This window comes from Geotrypetes seraphini, chromosome 17, assembly GCF_902459505.1.
Source record: "Geotrypetes seraphini chromosome 17, aGeoSer1.1, whole genome shotgun sequence".
NCBI classification, from domain to species: domain Eukaryota; kingdom Metazoa; phylum Chordata; class Amphibia; order Gymnophiona; family Dermophiidae; genus Geotrypetes; species Geotrypetes seraphini.
The window spans coordinates 40,147,953-40,167,119 of NC_047100.1; the positions used below are offsets into that span (position 1 = coordinate 40,147,953).

At 41.4% G+C, this 19,167-nt stretch overlaps 1 protein-coding gene across 6 annotated transcripts in view; it reads left to right on the plus strand.

Annotated features, from left to right (window-relative positions):
• DNAH1 (dynein axonemal heavy chain 1) overlaps positions 1-19,167 on the plus strand; it is an 813,109-nt gene that overhangs the window by 515,605 nt on the left and 278,337 nt on the right. For all 6 annotated transcript variants that reach the window (XM_033926650.1, XM_033926656.1, XM_033926654.1 and 3 more), the window contains one exon: positions 7,105-7,206. In XM_033926650.1, coding sequence (XP_033782541.1) covers positions 7,105-7,206 — 102 coding nt within the window. The remainder of the gene's footprint in view (positions 1-7,104; positions 7,207-19,167) is intronic.

Below are 19,167 nucleotides of genomic sequence, written 5' to 3' on the forward strand. Positions count from 1 at the left end.
CAATCGTTCTGCCAATATTCTTTTCCAAACTTCATGCCCATCTTGGTGAAAGTGCACTGCACATCTTGAACTGCAAATGAGCATTAGCCTTTTACCTGGTACAGACTAGGCCCTATAGATATTACACTCAGCTTTTTGTTTCTTTTGATTCCAACAGGATGGAGGTTGCCATCGGTAAATGTACTCTTTCCAATTAGCTGACAGACTGCATCTCTTTTACTTATGTTCAAGCTGGGCTGACTCTGGAGAGTCATGTTAAGTCTTGCAATATATGAACCACGGTTATGTCAGTAGCCCACTTGAGGTCATCCTCCATTGAAGATATTGACAAAACTGCAGTGTTGTCTTCAGTCCATACATTCACATCCCACTACTGCCTCAAGCAGAACACCCAGTGTGACAACAGGCTTGGACGATTTCCTGCTGAAAAAGGGGGATAGAGGTGGTATAGATAGAGGATTACTGCACAGGTCCTGGACCTGTTGGGCCACCGCGTGTGCGGACTGCTGGGCACAATGGACCTCAGGTCTGACCTAGCGGAGGCATTGCTTATGTTCTTATGTTATGTTCTTATGATCAGATGGTTCTGCAGAATTTGTTTGGGGTCAGGAATCTAACTCCACCTCCTAGGCCCATTTTATTCTGTTCCAGGATGCACCTTCACAACAGTATATATATTTTCAGGTCAATTGATTTTCTGGACTCACCGTTGTGAGCCTCTATTGTCCTAATGTTTTCAGTGAGCCTGGTAGCTAGAGATTCCCACATGTGAGAGTCTTTTGGCCTGCTTGTCCTTGGAGAAAACAAAATTGCTTACCTGTAGCAAGGATTCACCAAGGACAGCATGCAGATATTCTCACAAACCCTTCTACCTTCCCTTGGAGTTGTATTCATTGTTTATCTCTGCTACTGTACTGCTGGTCTTGTGCTTGCAAGTTGGCAGGAAGGTGGCCACACGTGTACGGTGGGAATGCTGCTTCAAACTCAGAAAGGAAGTACACTAGGCATCGTTTCTGCATCAGGCTGTTTGGATGACATCACCCACGTGAAAATAGTGGACTGCTGTCCTCTGAGAATACCTATTACAGGTAAATAACTTTGCTTCTTTAGCACTCTCCAGACCAGTAGAGGTTAATCTTTACGAATGGGTATATATCCAATCATGACCAGCAGGTGGAGACTGAAAACAAAACTTTGGGACAGTATATACTATCCTCCCTTCTCTATTTCCCTCAGTCTTCTTTCAGTCTCCAGCAGGTGTTGATGTGATCTGTACCCATCTCCCTTGGTAGGGCTGTTGGAATTTGTTTAGGGGGTTTATTGTCCCTGTTTTTGGCCGGACGCAGCTTGGGCGGACTCTGTTTGGGGGTTCGTCCGACCTCGGGGGTGTCAAACCCGGCGGGTCTCGAGCGGGGTCCCTCCCTCCACCTCCCCATATTTTTTTAGAGGAGCCTCAGCAGTAAGCCTTGCCCCCTAAATCAAGCAAGGCATATTGCTTAGAGAGCCTGTGGAGTCTGTTCTGTAAAAAAAAAAAAAAAAATCCTGAGGTAGTGCTGGTCTGGAGGGTTGTATCCCTTTAAGAAAACTGTATTTTACTGTATTTTTTCAACTAACCGGCACTTTTTTACAGCTAGGTCGCGTATGGAGCAATGAGCACTTCTAAAGGGAAAAAGTGCTCATTGTGCTCCAGACGCGAGGCACTCGCGGCCGGCCTGTGCAAGCGGTGTTCAGGCCGGTGCGGTGGAGGAGCTCCGTCGGCTGCAGGCGCCCAGAGCTCCCCGCCGATGGTGCCTCGCGAGTCGGCAGGGAACGGTGGGGAAGCCCGGTCTTCTCCGTCCGCCCACGGAGGGATTCCCCGAGCCGCCGACGGTCGGGTTTTGGAGGATTCCCTCTCAGCTGATATTTTGACAGCTGATGCCGGCTTGCCTGCTTTAGCGGCTGAGACTGTTCAGGTTTCTCAGCCGCTACAGGCTATGGAGGGAGCTTTTTTGGCGGGAAAACCGCCATCTTCTCTGTCTGGCCCCTCCATTTTGTCTTCCACCTCAGGTGACCTTCCCCCTGTTTTGACTATGCAGGGGCAGGTTTCTGCTGGGTCCCCTGCTGTGGCAGGGAGTCCCTTGGGACCCTCGGGGGGTTTTTCTCCTGATTTCTTTTTTTCTTTATGTAGAGCCTATTTTCAGGCGGCTGGGGGTCCCGGTTGCGCCCAGGGGGTTTCGGGGGGTGGGGTTTCCTCCGCGCTCCCTGCGTCTTTGCCTCTCTCGTCTGGCGTGGCGTCCCCTCCGCCGCCTCCCTTGTCCAAGCGTCCACGGGTGTCGTGGGACGAGGATTTGTGGTCGGAGGAACGTGTCGGTCTGGAGGAGGACCTGGACCCTTCTGAGGAATTCCAGGACCCTCTGGAGGGGACGGAAGCTGGCGGCGGGTTGTCGGGATTCCCGTTCTCCAGTGAGGAGGCGTCCATGGTGCGCCTTTTTCAGAGAGATGAGCTGCCTGACCTTATTCAACAGGTTTCTTCGGTTTTGCGTTTTGAGGACACGCCGCCGGAGACTCCGCGTGTGGGGGACCCTCTGTTACGGGGGATCCGTTCCGTTTCCCGCTCTTTTCCTATGCATCAGGATATTCGGGATATTATTCTGGAGCAGTGGAAAACGCCGGAGACGCCTTTTCGGCTGGCGCGCAGCATGGCTCGCCTGTATCCCATTCCTGAAGGGGATCGGGCTACGTTAGCTTCGCCAGTCGTGGATGCAGTGGTCTCGGCAATTTCCAAGCGGCATACCGTGCCTGTTGAGGGCGGTTCTGCCTTGCGGGACTCTGAGGAGCGCAAGTTGGAGAACATCCTTAAGCAAAATTTTCAGGTCTCTGCCTTTGGGGTCCAAGCGGCTATTTGTGGGGGACTGGTCGCTCGCGCCGTGTTTCGGTGGGCGGAGCGTGTCTTGGATCGAGAGTCTGATGACTGGTCTCTGGTGGATCAGGAGGTAGCGAAGATTGAGATGGCTGCCTCCTTCCTCTCAGATGCTCTATATGACTTGGTGCGGATCTCGGCTAAGTCTATGGCTTTTGGCATGGCCGCAAGGCGTGTGTTGTGGCTGCGCGCTTGGGCGGCGGATGCTGCGTCCAAAGCTAAGCTTACTAAATTTCCCTTTCGGGGGTCGTTTTTATTTGGAGAGGACTTGGATAAGCTGATTCAGACTCTGTCGGACTCGAAAGTTCCCCGTCTGCCGGAGGACCGTGCCCGCCCTGCGTCTCGGGGTGGTGCGGCCCGGGGGCGTTTGCGGGAATTTCGCAAGTATCGCCCTGGGCGTGGGGCTGCTTCTTTCCAGTCTCCGGGGTTTTCCCGGGGTCGGTTCTTCCAGCGCATGCAGCCCTTTCGGGGGGCCCGTCGGGGGGCAGGGAATCCCTCCGCCGGTTCCCCCGCTTCCCGTCCTGCACAATGACGCCTTGCCGGCGCCCCCTTTGGTTCCGGTGGGGGCCCGGCTGCGCGATTTTTTCCCCAAATGGGCCGAGATCACGTCCGATCAGTGGGTCCTGGAGGTAGTGCGGGACGGTTATGCCCTGGAGTTCGCTCGCTCTCTGCCGGACCTGTTCCTCGCCTCTCCATGTCAGACTCATTGGAAGACGCAGGCTTTTCGTCAGACCCTTCAGCGCTTGGTAGATCTCAAGGCAGTGGTTCCGGTGCCCCCTCCGGAATGGGGCACCGGCAGGTACTCCATTTACTTTGTGGTGCCCAAGAAGGAGGGGACTTTTCGGCCCATCCTAGATTTGAAAGGGGTCAACAAGGCTTTCAAGATTCCCTCTTTCCGTATGGAAACTCTGCGGTCGGTCATTCTGGCGGTTCAGCCGGGGGAGTTTCTCACTTCACTCGATCTGACGGAGGCCTACTTGCATGTTCCCATTCGGGCCTCTCATCAGCGTTTCCTGCGCTTTGCGATCTTGGGTCGGCACTATCAGTTCTGTGCGCTTCCCTTTGGGCTGGCCACTGCTCCCCGGACGTTCACCAAGGTGATGGTGGTAGTCGCGGCAGCCTTGCGGTCGGAGGGCATTCTAGTTCACCCCTACCTGGACGACTGGTTAATTCGGGCAAAGTCGTTGCAGGAAAGCTCCCGGGTTACGGCTCGGGTGGTGGAGTTTCTCCGGTCGCTGGGCTGGGTGGTCAACCTTTCCAAGAGCCGGTTGGTCCCGGCTCAGCGTCTGGAGTACTTAGGGGTGCTGTTCGACACCTCCTTGGGGAAGGTCTTCCTCCCAGAGGCCCGGGTGAGCAAATTGCAATCTCAGATTCGCCTGCTTTTGGCGTCCCGGTGTCCTCGGGCGCGAGATTTCCTCCAGGTTTTGGGGTCGATGGCGGCGTCCCTGGACATGGTGAGGTGGGCGCGGGCCCACATGCGTCCTCTCCAGTATGCTCTGCTCCGGAGGTGGTCTCCCCAGAGGCATGGGGTGGATGTTCCGGTTCCCCTGCGAGGCTTGGCGCGCTGCAGTCTGCGTTGGTGGCTCCAGACCCCTCACCTAGTTCAGGGGGTGGGTCTGGATCTTCCGCAGTGGACGGTGCTCCTTATGGATGCGAGTCTCCTGGGTTGGGGGGCTCAGTGTCTGGGTCACTCAGCTCAGGGTACCTGGTCCGCGGAGGAGGCCTCCTGGTCGATCAACGTGTTGGAGACCAGAGCGGTCCGGCTGGCGCTGTTGGCTTTCCACTCCCTTTTGTTGGGCAAGTCGGTCAGAGTCCTGTCGGACAATGCCACGGCAGTGGCTTATGTCAATCGTCAGGGGGGCACCAAGAGCACTCAGGTGGCGCAGGAGGCGGCTCGGCTCATGGTTTGGGCGGAGTCGCATCTTCTGGACCTCTCGGCCTCTCACATTGCCGGGGTAGAAAACGTTCAGGCGGACTTCCTCAGTCGTCACTTCTTGGATCCAGGAGAGTGGTATCTCGGTGCCGGGGCGTTTCAGTTGATAGTGCGGGCTTGGGGGCAGCCCCCGATGTATCTGATGGCCACAAGTGGCAACGCCAAAGTACCCCGCTTCTTCAGTCGTCGCAGGGACGGTCTGTCCGAGGGTCTGGATGCTCTGGTCCAACCGTGGCCAACGGAGGGGCTGTTGTATGTGTTCCCTCCTTGGCCATTAGTGGGCAGAGTACTGCTTCGCATTGTTCGCCACCCGGGGCTGGTGGTTTTGGTGGCTCCGGATTGGCCTCGTCGTCCGTGGTATGCGGATCTGGTGAGGCATCTGGTGGCGGATCCTCTTCCTCTGCCTTTCGAGGGCGATCTTCTGACGCAGGGTCCCATTCCCATGTTCGACCCGTCTCCCTTTTGTCTTACGGCTTGGCTCTTGAAAGGGGCCGCCTGAGTAAGAAGGGATATTCAGATAAGGTGATCTCTACACTTTTGGGGTCCCGGAGGCTTTCTACCTCTCGGGCTTATGTGCGGGTTTGGCGTCTTTTTGAGGAATGGTGCCGGGCGCGGGGAGTGGTCTCTTTTCGCGCTTCCCTGCCTAACATTCTAGAGTTCTTGCAGGATGGCCTGGATAGAGGCCTGGCTTGGTCTTCTCTCCGGGTTCAACTGGCGGCCCTGGCGGCTTTTCAGGGGCTGGTGTCAGGTCAGCGTTTGTCGGCCATTCCTGATGTGATTCGTTTTCTTCGGGCGGCCAAGTTGCTCAGGCCTCCCATAAGGCCCTCGATTCCTTCTTGGGATCTCAATCTGGTTCTCTCGGTTCTGGTGCGCCCGCCTTTCGAGCCGTTGGATGGCTGTTCTTTGAAGGACCTTACATTGAAGTCGGTCTTTTTGGTGGCCATTACTTCCGCTAGGCGGGTTTCTGAGCTACAGGCTTTCTCTTGTAGGGCTCCCTTCCTGGAATTTTCGAGGGAGTAGGTTGTTTTGCGGCCTGTTCCTTCCTTTCTGCCGAAAGTAGTTTCTCCTTTTCATGTCAATCAATCGGTGGTCCTCCCGGTCTTGGGTAGTCGGGAGGGTTCTTCTGAGCAACGGCAGCTGCGCAAGTTGGATGTCGGTCAGGTCCTCTGCGCTTATGTGCAGCGGACCCGGGATTTTCGGAGCTCCGATCATCTCTTTGTCCTTCTGGCGGGTCCTCGTCGGGGGGCTGGAGCTTCTAAGGCTACTATTGCGCGCTGGATCAAGGAGACGATTGCTTCCGCTTATCTTCTGAGTCAGAAGCCGGTTCCGGAGTTTCTCAAGGCTCATTCCACTCGGGGTCAGGCGGCTTCTTGGGCTGAGTCGTCGCTCGTGCCTCCGGTGGATATTTGTAAGGCTGCGGTTTGGTCCTCCTTGCATTCATTTGTTAGGCATTATCGGGTAGATGTTCAGGCGCGTCGGGACGCGATGTTCGGTGAGCGTGTTCTGGTATCGGCCCTTCGGGGGTCCCGCCCGTGAGAGGGACTGCTTTGGTACGTCCCATTCGTAAAGATTAACCTCTACTGGTCTGGAGAGTGCTAAAGAAGGAGAAATTAGGTTCTTACCTGCTAATTTACTTTCTTTTAGCTTCTCCAGACCAGTAGAGGTCCCCACCCTGTCTGTTGTTGTTTTGTTGTTGTTGGGGCTGTTTCGCGGGCAGTTTTTGTTTTTTGCTGCGGGTTCTAGTATTTTTCTAGGGCCGGGGAGAATTAAAGAACAGCGGCTGTGGCTCGGCTGGCTTAGCTGACGAGCTGTGGGGACATTATCCTTCGGGTATTTCTCCTCTGCATTTTCCAACAGCATTTGGGTATGTTATTTGTTACTCCTGTTCGGAGTATTGTTTTCTTTCTGTTTTCCAGTTCTTGGTTCTGCTTGGCTATTCGGCAGACTGAGGGAAATAGAGAAGGGAGGATAGTATATACTGTCCCAAAGTTTTGTTTTCAGTCTCCACCTGCTGGTCATGATTGGATATATACCCATTTGTAAAGATTAACCTCTACTGGTCTGGAGAAGCTAAAAGAAAGTAAATTAGCAGGTAAGAACCTAATTTCTCCTTTGTAGCATGTTGTGAATAAGAAATATGCTACCAACTACAAAAGAAAATTAAGTCAAATATGTTCACAAAACCTTGTTGAGTTCAATTTCCCATGTTCTATCTGTCAGAATCACAGCTTCAGTTAGTGTTGTATTAACATGGTTGATATTGTTTCCTCAGATCAAGTTGATGTTCCCACAAGAAGGCCTAGTGTATGATTATAGGTTGGCTGATGCAGGCATAAGCAGCCGAGATGATGAAGAAGAAGAGGCTTACAAAAAGGTGAAAGATTAAGTAACTGGTGATACAGATAATTATTGGACCGGAATAGTTAGAGGGAGTGAAACTATTCAAAATGGGGCAAACATCTTTTTTTTTATATATATATATATAATCTTTATTCATTTTTAGCACTTTCATTAAGTGAAAACAGAATATATTAAACATTATACACTTTAGATTTCACTTAAAATTTTACAAGATTTAGACAGATCAATACCTTCCCTCCACCCCACCTAATCCGTACCATTAAAGTAACTTTAAAATTTTTCAATAGTTTCAGAAATACACTATTAATGTTTTTAACCATAAATTATACATTTATAACCATTCAGGAATTGTTTATCAAACCTGAAAAATCCCACCCTTCCCTCCCAATATCATCAGTAAAAAATATTCATTTAAACCCTTATATTCCACCCCCCCCCCTTGATGTGCAGTTTATCTGACAACAAAAATCACAACAATAATAATTCTACAAAAGACATCAATGGGCCCCATATTAATTTAAAATTTTTAGTATTCCCTGACAAATCAGCGTTCATTTTCTCATATTTATAAATTAGACATAAACTTGCCCACCAGAATGTAAAATTAAGACGATCCCAGTTTTTCCAGTTGCGTGTAATCAGTTGTACAGCTGTACTTGTCATAATTAAGAAGAGTCGTCTTTTATATTTGTCTAGGGGATCTTTAACATGCAAAATGATACCACAAATCACAACTTCATAAGTTAAAGGAATCGCAGATTCTAAAATATTATTAATATGTCCCCAAATCAATCTCCAAAAAATCAGTATCTTAGGGCAATAAAACAGTAGATGATCCAATGTTCCTATGTCTAGATGACAGTGCCAGCATCTATTAGACCTAGAATTATCCAACTTATTCAATCTAACGGGGTCCAAAAAGAACAATGTAACAAAAAAAACCAAGTTTGTTTCATAGATGCTGACGCTGTACACCTCATCCTCCAAGACCAAATACGTGGCCATCGAGATGCAGAAATATACTGCTTAATCTCAATGCTTCAAATGTCTCTAAGAGCGTTTTGGGGTTTCTTATTCACAAAATCAGATATTATTTTATACCATTTGGCGGCTTGATGCCCTAACATTATCTGTCTGAAAACAGAGGGATTGCAGACTATAGTAATCTTTCAAATCACACCAATCACAGAACCCTTTCTGAATAGCCTGCTTCAGTTGCAACCATTTATAAAATTGAAATTTTGAAATACCAGAAGATTGTTGCAACCGTGAAAAATCAAGCAATTTTCCATTTAAAATAACATCCTCTAATGTTCTTATGCCTGCCTACATCCACTCTTTCCAGGCAATTTTAGACCCGCCTATTTGTATCTTGGAGTTCAGCCATAGGGATTGACACAGAGACTGTTCTATAGGAATTTCAGTTAACTTATTGATACATCTGAGGGTTTTCCAAGTATCCAAATAATAGCTTTTTTTCCCACCCTGTCCTGGAGGACCACCAGGCCAATTGGGTTTTCAGGATAGCCCTAATGAATATGCCTATCACTTCCATTATATGTAAATCTCTCTCATGCATATTCATTAGGGCTATCCCAAAAACCCAATTGACCTGGTAGTCCTCCAGGACAGGGTTGGGAACCACTGGTCTGGATCACCCTGTTCTCAGAGGGGCTTGGCTCACTCCAGTCTTCGTTGGTGGCTCCAGACCTCCCATCTTGTTCAAGGGACGAGTCTGGATCAGCCACAGTGGACGGTGCTTCTCAAGGATGCCATTCTTCTCGGTTGGGGAGCTCAGTTTAGATCACTCAGCTCGAGGCAGCCGATCCACGGAGGAAGCGTCCTGGTCAATCAGTGTTCTAGACCCAGAGCCATCCGTCTGGCACTGTTAGCCTATTATTCCTTGTCAGGCAAATCGGTCCGGGTTCTGCCAGACATTGCCACGGCGGTGGCTTATGTCACTTGTCAGGGGGCACCAAGAGCACTCAGGTGGCGCAGGAGGCGACTCTGCTCATGCTCTCTGGGCAGAGTTGCATCTTCAGTACATCTTGGCCTCCCACATAGCCAGAGTGGAGAATGTTCAAGCGGACTTCCTCAGTCGTCACACATTAGATCCTAGAGAGTGGTGTCTATGCCAAGTGGCCTTTCCGTTGATAGTGCAGTCTTGGGGTCAGCCCCTAATGGACCTGATGGCCACAAGAGTCAACTCCAAAATTCCCCGCTTCTTCAGTCGTCGCAGAGACGGTCAGGCCAAGAGTCTGGACGCTCTGGTTCAACTATGGCCAATGGAGGGGCTGTTGTATGTATTCCCTCCGTGGCCATTAGTGGGCAGAGTTCTACTGCGCATTGTTCGTCACCTGGGCCTGGTGGTTCTGGTGGCTCCGGATTGGCCCAGGTGACCGTTGTACGCGGTTCTGGTAAGGCATCTGATGTTGGATCCTCTTCCTCTGCCTCTTTTGCATGATCATCTGACTCAGGGCCCCATTCCCATGTTCGATCTGAGTCCCTTTTGCTCTTGAAAGATCTCGCCTAGGTAAGAAGGGTTATTCAGGGTTTCCTGAATGGAAAAATCTTAATAACCATTATAGTTTAGAGTTCTTGTGCTTTCAGGTGGACTTCCTGGGATATCAGGCCGCACAGTGGTATAAATTATTATCTGAATTTATGAACAAAAAAACCAAAAATTGGTCTTCGGGACATTTGGAGCATTGAGATCAAGCATCAAATTACTGCATCTCAATGGCCTCTAATTTGGTCTTGGAGGATGAGATGTACAGTGTCTGCATCTATGAGACAAACTTGGTTTTTTCTTCTTCATAGAGCTGTTTGGATCCCTGTTTCCAAAAATTAGATAGCTCTAAGTCAAATAGATGTTGACACTGTCATCTTGAGGCTGGGACTTTAGATCATCTTTTATTCTATTGTTCATTTATATTGACATTTTGGAAATTGATATGGGGCCAAATAACTAGGTTGTTAGAAAATCCGGTGGCCTTGACATATGATACTATTTTATTTGGCATGTCAATGAGAGCGAAAAGTCGGATTTCTTCAAAAAACAATAAGCTTTTGCTTATTATGACTGGAGTTGCCATTCAACAGACTACATTCAATTGGAAAAATCAGAGAAGATTAAATTACAGTTTTTGGTGGAGTTCTGGGTGTCATCTTTATAAAATGGAAAGAACATTAGCCACACACAGGGGATATTTTGGTAAAGTTTGAGAGGTTTGGGGACCATTAACAGAATTTTGTAATGAGTAATAAACATTTTCCCTTAATAAGATAATTTAAATGAGGGGATAGGGAGAGGTGGGATGGGTTTCTGATATTTATTAAAAAGTGGATTTATATGGGGGCGTGGCTTAGCGTGCACACAAAATGGTCGTGTGATCGCAGCGCTCCTCTTACCTGGGCAACCGTTGAATAAATAAAGATTTCCTTTTAAACTGTTTTCGGCTGAAAACCTCGGAGAGGACAGCGGGAGCATGGCGAGCACCCGACAGAGTAAGAGTGAAACCGGAGGGGTTGTGAAAAGGCAGAAGCAGGATCAAATTACCCCGAGTAAGGTTCCGCTTCCTGCTGATGTATCAGAGGAGTTAAGCAAAGCTGAAGTTATGGGGGAACTGAGGCAAATCAAACAAATGCTGACAGAGACTGTGAGTAATATGGCAGAACTGAAGGAAGAAATCCTGAATATACACAGACAAATGGAAGTAGCTAATAAAAGAACAACAGAGTTAGAAGTTAAAATGGAGAGCTTAGAATGTGAAGGAAAAAGATGCAAAAATGACAGTTTGGAAATAATTCAATTGAAAAGTCAGCTGGAAGATTACGAAAACCGTGGAACAAGAAAGAATATAAAACTTTTTGGAATACAGGAAAATTTGGAAGGGAAAAATGCAATACGGTTTTTAGAAAATTTAATTCCTAGATTATTGCAGTTGGATTTCAAACAGCCTTTGGAAATAGAACGGGCACACAGGATTCCAATAAAGAGTCTGGAAAATCAAGGGAGACCAAGACCATTAATATTCAAGATGTTAAGATACCAGCAAGCAATAGAAATTTTAAATGCTGCCAAAAAAGATAAAAACTTAAACTATAAAGGATCCAAAATATGGTTTTTACCAGACTTTGCTAAAAATACAGCAAATATTAGGAAGAAATTCCTTGATCTGAGATCTCAATTAAAGGAAAAAGGATATAAGTATGGGTTATATTACCCAGCAAAATTGAGGGTATCTTGTGGGGATAAATCTTTGTATTTTGTTGATCCGGAAAAACTAAAGACCTTTCTTTCAAAATCAGAACCTATGTCATTTTAGCACAATGGGTGTTGAAATGAAGGGATAAATACTAAGACTGGATTGATGGATATTGAACAAAAAATTAAATATAAAGAACTATGGGACTTTAGTTTGTTGGAAAAAGAAGAATATGCAACAAAGAACAGGAAATAAAAATGGACAAGTGAAAAAGAAAATAAAAGAATGTAAAGAAGAAAGAAGGATAGACTGGAAAGACATTAAAGTGAAGTTATTAGACTGAACTTTTAGGAGACTGAAAGATGGATGGTTGGAGTAAAGAATGAACAAGAAAGGATTAAAGGACTGGACAAATTAACACAAAAGGAAAAGTGAAGACTGAATAGGAAAATAAATAGATGTGAAGAAGAAGAAAGCAAGACTGATAGACTAAAAGGATATTATAAAAAAAAAAAATGAATGACAATTGGCAGTCAAAAGTCTTTAAGAGTGGATGGATGGAGATAAGAAATAAATATGAAAGTTCAGTTTATTTAATAAGTCAGAAAAGGAGAAAGTAAAGAATGAAAGGACAATAAGGAAAAGATTGCAGAATGGACTAATGATAGAAAGGACAAGTTATATGATATTTAAATGCAAGTAAAGGAAAGGAAAATGAATAATATAAAAGAAAGATACATAAGAATTTATTGGTAGCTGAAGGAATGTAAAGATTGATGTTGTGATAATATAGTTTTAAAAAGATAGGATTTAATTGGGAGAAGAGGAAATATAAAAAGGGGAAAAAAAAAGAAAAAAAAATTATTTTGAAAATGAAATACAAATGTTTAAATACAAATAGGGGATAAAAACTTATAAAATTGAAATTTTTTTTAACAGAAATATATGAAGAGATGGATATTTGTTGTTGAATATTTAAAGGAGGATAGGAGAAGATGGATTAGATAATATAAGATATAGGAAAATGATACTTTTTATTAAATATATGACTATGATAGAATTTTCTTGAATGAAATAAAATGTTGGGGGAATGAATTAGAGATTGGTGAAATGATAAAAATGCATTAATGGAATGTTAGGAAATAAATATGGTTATGTGACTAAAGGTTAAATAATAGATAGAGAAATTAATTACTTTAAAATGGAAAAAAAAGAAAAAAGGTTTTATGATTAGAAGAGAGATATAATTAGATATATTGTGGAGAGGTAGTGAGTTTGTCTCAATAAAGGATAAAGGGGTTATTAATAAATATTGGTTGCCTGGGGGGGAGGGGGGAAGTTGGGATTACTGTCCAATGTGTGTCCTTAAGCAGTCATTATATTGGGGGGGGAGGGATGGGAAGAAGGTGGGTATTAAAGATATTACTAGGATGATTAAGGAAAAGATTAATAAGGGATTGGGTAATTTGGAGGTAAGAATGTGTGCCATGGGGAGAAGTTTTTTAGATCTTAGTTAGGGAAGAAGGGAAGAGGAAGATTATGATAAGGAGTATAAAATATATTATGTCTTTTAAGATATTTTCTATTAATGTCAATGGCCTGAATCATGTAATCAAAAGGAAAAAGGTATTATCATTTTTAAAGAAGCAAAACGCGGATGTTTATTGTCTGCAGGAGACCCATCTTAATATAAAGGAATCACAGAAACTAACGGGTGGGTGGGTGAAAGATTGTTTTTTTGCTCCAGCAGAGGGTAAAAAAGCAGGAGTAGCAGTTCTTATAAATAAAAAGTGTATGGCCAATTTTAAGATAGTAAATTCGGACCCACATGGAAGATGGCTACATGTTGATATAAGTATGGGAAATAATGCCCTGATGTTGTTCAATATATATGCCCCTAATTCGAATCAATCAGAATTCTTTAAAAAATTGCAGAGTATGTTGTTACCACTGGCTGCTTCTAATTTAGTGGTGGCTGGAGATTTTAATGCTGTAATGGATCCATTAATGGATGAAAAACCAGTAAAAGTATAAAATCTTTAGGTTTAGATAATTTGGTTCAATCATGTGATTTGAAGGATATATGGCGTATTCTTCATTTTAATGATCAGGAATTTTCATTTTGTTCACAGGTTCATAAATCATTTTCAAGAATAGATTATATTTTTATTTCATCACATAAGGTTGCAGCAAGTGATTAAGGCTTCCATTGATCCCATTATCATTTCGGATCATGCAGGAGTATGGATAGATTTACAATTAGATCAATTAGAAAATAGAAGACCTCTTGTGGATGAAAAATTTTTGGAAAATTTTAAAACACAAATTAGTGATTTCTTTCAAATTAATTTAGTGGAAGATACATCTATTGAAAATGTATAGGACGCTTTTAAAGCGACTATGAGAGGTCATATATCATATTCGGCTTTTGTTAAGAAACAGATTAAAAAACAGTATATAGAGTTAGAAAAAGAAATTAAAATACTAGAAACTAAATTGGTAAGCAAATGGGAACATGATGTATTACAAGCTCTTTTGAAAGCAAAAGGTAAATATAACGAATTAGCTTCAAAAATGATAAGAAGAGACTTGTTTTCCAAACACAATGTATTATGGAAATTCTAATAAGGCGGGAAGATTATTGGCAAATTATCTTAAAGCAAAAAAAAGAAGAACTAACATTAATGGGATAAAAGATGATAATGGTATAATAACCAATCAAAAGGATATAATTTTAAAGCAATTTCTAAAATTTTATAAGGACCTGTATTCTTCCGAGCCTTATTTGGAGAGGCAAAAAGATGGTAAAAATTTTTTAGATTTAATTATTGGACCTAAGGTTCCTGATCATATAAAACGGAGTTTAGATGAACCTATATCATTAAAAGAATTAGATACAGCGTTGAGATCTCTTAGAGTTGGATCCGCTCCAGGTGGTGATGGTTATACAGTAGAATTTTATAAAACATTTCAAAATGTCCTTTCCCCATATATACTAAATTTATATCAGACACAACTTATAAAAGGTGATATTAAAGGTACTATGGCTGAATCAATAGTAATTGTTTTGCCTAAGCCAAATAAAGATCCTACTTTGGTTTCAAACTACAGGCCTATATCTTTAATAAATGTGGATAATAAACTTTTGGCGAAAATTTTGGCTTTGAGATTAGCCAAAGCTCTCCCACATATTATAGACGGGTTTCGTTGCTAAAAGACATTCCTCTAATAACTCTAGATTATTGTTTCATATGTTAAATTTATCAAAAAAAATGGATGAACAGGCTTTTACAGTTTCCTTGGATGCAGAAAAAGCGTTTGATAGGGTAGAATGGAATTTTATGTATCAGGCTTTAGAATGGTTTGGTATAGGTTCTGGATTTATACAAATGGTAAAAACATTGTATAGCTTCCCGATTGCAAGATTAAATATTAATAATATGATATCTGATGGTTTTCAATTGCAGAGGGGAGTTAGACAAGGTTGTCCTTTATCTCCTTTGTTATTTGATGTTGTATTAGAACCCTTATTGTTAGCAATACAGCAAGCAAGGGGGATACAGGGTATTCCATATTCTGATATGGAATATAAAATTTCGGCTTATGCGGATGATATTTTACTTTATTTGAGGAATCCAGAGTCTACCTTATCTTGTCTATTGGAATTAATTGATATGTTTGGCAAATTTTCAGGTTATAAAATTAATTGGAGTAAGTCTGAACTTATACCTTTAAATGTTCATTGTGTAAAAGGATTATTTGACGCTTTTCCGTTCATATGGAAAGAAGAAGGATTTAAATATCTTGGCATTCAAGTTAAAAATACAATTGAAGATACAGTAAAAGAAAATGAAAAATTTGTATTGAAAAGAGTTACAGTTATGTGAGCAATGGAATCCGTTACATCTTTCTTGGTGGGGGAGAGTTCAAACTATTAAAATGATGATCTTGCCTGTAGTTTGCTACCAAATGAGTATGATACCTATTTATTTTCAGAGGTCCTTTTATAAAAAGCTTAATAGCATTTTAACGAAATTTCTTTGGCTTGGTAAAACGCATAGAATAGCTTTGGTATCTTTGCAAAAATCAATTAAGGAGGGAGGGGTAAATTTTCCAAATTTTTATAGGTACCATCAAGCCTATATTTTACGTCAGGGTATGTATTGGATCCTCCCAGAACTGATAGATAATGCACCGGATTGGTTATATTTGGAATGGCGCCTTATGTTTCCCCTAAATTTAGTTCATCTTCCAAGTATCAACATGCCTAGAAGATACAGAGAAAATAAGATATTAATGGATACTTGGAAAACGTTGAGGTTTATTAATAAATTAACACCTGTCCCAATAAACAAGTCAACTAATCAGTCTTTATGGATAAACTCCAAGATTAAAATTGGCGGAGCTCAAATCCTTTGGAAGGACTGGATTATTGCAGGCATTAGATCTCTGAATGATGTTATTTTGGAAGGTAAACTGCTGGAATTTTCACAATTGCAACATAGACCGTTCTGAGCTACTGGGAGAACGGGATATAAATCTAAATAAATAAATAAATAAAATAAATAAATAAATAGATTTGGTCTTAGTAAAAAACAAAGTTTTAAATGGTTGCAATTGAAGCAGGCCATTCAGGTTGGGTTCCCTGAATGGAAAACATTGAATAATCAATATAGTTTAGAGTTCTTATGCTTCCAAGTAGACTTCCTAGGGCATCAAGCCGCATTGTGGTATAAATTAATATCTGGATATTTGAATAAAAAACCAAAAAATGGTCTAAGAGACATTTGGAGTATTGAGATTAAGCATCAAATTACTGCATCTCAATGGCCACTAATTTGGTCTTGGAGAATGAGATGTACAGTGTCAGCATCTATGAGACAAACTTGGTTCTTTTTATTGCATAGAGCTTTTTGGACCCCTACACGTTTGCAAAAATTAGATAGTTCTAAGTCCAATAAATGCTGGCACTGTAATTTGGAACCTGGGACGTTGGATCATTTACTATATCATTGTCCCTACATTAAAAGTTTTTGGAATGCAATTTGGCCACAAATTAATAAATTGATGGAAAATCATGTAGCAATATCATATGATACAGTATTATTTGGAATGATGATGAGAAAAAAAAGTCAAATTTCACCAGAAAATAACAAGCTTTTACTAGTCATGACAGGGGTTGCTATTCAACATATAACCAATAACTGGAAGAATCATAGAAACCTTAATTATACATTTTGGTGGAATACAATTTGTCATATATTCAAAATGGAAAGAGCAATAGCAATACAAAGAGGGACATATCCTAAATTTATAAAAATATGGGGGCCATTGACAAAATATTGTAGTGAATGAATAGTAGGATTTCTCTACTTCTTTTTCGTTGTCTTCTTTATGGCACATGGAGGGGGGTAGTGAAAATAATTTTACATAACATGTTATAATATGGTATACAATATGTATAAGGTGATTGGAAAGTATTTGAAGGGTGGGGGGTGGGAGAGGGGATAAAAAAAATTTGTTCAGAATATTATGTAATAGATATAAAAGTGATATTGTATATTCATTAGTTGTAACTCAATATTTTGTACACTTCATGTAAAATGTGAAAATGAATAAAGAATTATAAAAAAAAAAGTGGATTTAAAGAAAGTATATTGTATAATATAATATAAATGAATGATTTTTATGTGATAGGGATGGGAAGGGGGAGGATAAATTTATTGTATTATAATAGCAAATCAAGTGATGTTTTTCAATTCAATTGTTATTTCTTGATGCACTTGATGTAAGTTGTAAAAATGAATAAAAAATTAAAAAAAAAAAAGTTCAACACACCTAATTTTTTTTTAAGTGCTCTGCCATTGGCTAGTTAGGTGACATAGTATAGAGAATCAGGCCCTTAGTGTATGTTAAGCATTAGTAAAAAGTTTGGAGTCTCCATTGATTGCACAGGCCTCAGATACTTTAAAATCATAGATGTCTGGAGAGTATGCTATTGAGACAGAGCTAACGAGAACACTGATGGGATTGTTGGCTTCTCTTAATTGACAACTCTCTCGTGAATCATAGGAAAATAATGAGCATAAGAGATGGGGGGGATTCCTGTGCTGAAGACTCTTATTACAGTTCTGAGGAAAGAGGCTAAATTAGAATGCTCTTAACATGATAAACTTAATATACCCAGGTATGAAAGTTTTTTAAAGTAAAAATAATATACCACCTGAAAAGAAATGAATTTTAATTGAAATGTTCTAAGATATAAGTAATGTAATATATTCATTCTTATGGATTTAAAGACATACAAATATAGAAAATAATCTTTCAATACATAAGAATGAAAAACTTTTTACTTATTCTTATAATTAATAATAAAATAAGAGAAAATATACAGAAATAGGGGAAAAAATGGTAGTACTTTAGATAATTATTAATAGCCTGTCGGAGTTATCTAAATCTAACCTCAACCTGCGTATCCAAGTTTTCGTAATTAATGAGGGGGGGAAGGGAGGGATAAGAGGGATGGGAGGGAATAAAGGGGAAATATATAAGGTAATCATGGGTGTAAAGGAAAAAAGAGAAATGAAATGAAATGAAATACTTAAAACATTGGGAAAATATACATAATTTAATATCTGAAAATTTAAAAATAAATGGATATTAAAATTATGTCTTTAAATGTTAACGGTCTAAATCATATGATAAAAAGGAAAAAAGCATTATCATTTTTAAAAAGGCAAGATGCAGATATTTGCCTTATACAAGAGACCCACCTCTCACATATAGAATCTAAAAAGCTAGAAGGAGGCTGGGTCAAACAATGTTTTTTCTCACCAGCTATAGGGAAAAAAGCAGGTGTTGCTATTTTAATTAATAAAAAATGCTCTGCTTCATTTAAACTAAAAGCTTCAGATATTCATGGAAGATGGATAATGGTGGAAATGAATATGGGAAATACTACCATGACGTTAATCAATATATACGCCCCTAATTCGAACCAAAATGAATTCTTTAAAACTCTTCAACAAATGATCATACCACTGGCTACTTCAAATCTTATAGTAGCAGGGGACTTCAATGCTGTAATGGATCCTTTATTAGATAAAAACCCAAGTAGAGTTATGAAATCTATGGGACTAGATAATTTGATTCAATCTTGTGATTTAATAGATATATGGAGAATACTTCATTTTGATGGTCGGGAATTTTCTTTCTGTTCTCATGTTCATAATTCCTTTTCAAGAATAGATTATATCTTTACTTCAAATCATCTTGCACATCAAGTGACACAAGCTGCCATTGATCCAATTATTCTATCTGACCATGGTGGAGTGTGGATCAAAATTAAAACTACAGATCAAAATAATAACAGACCAATTTGGAAAATGGATAATACACTGTTGGTTGACCAAAACTTTTGTGAAAATCTTCTAACAAAAATGAAAGAATTTTTTCAAATAAATGATAATGATGATATTAACAGAGAAACTTTATGGGATGCTTTTAAGGCATCAATTAGAGGACAAATAATTTCTTATTCGGCTTTTCTAAAAAAACAAATTAAAAAACAATTTTTATTCTTAGAAAAAGAGATAAAAAATTTAGAATCAAAACTTATAGAAAAATGGGAATATTCTATTCAACAAGAATTATTAAAATTAAAAGGTAAATATAATGAGATCTCATCTAAAATGATTAGGAAAGATTTATTTTCTCAACAAACATTGTACTATGGTAATTCAAACAAATCAGGAAGAATACTGGCA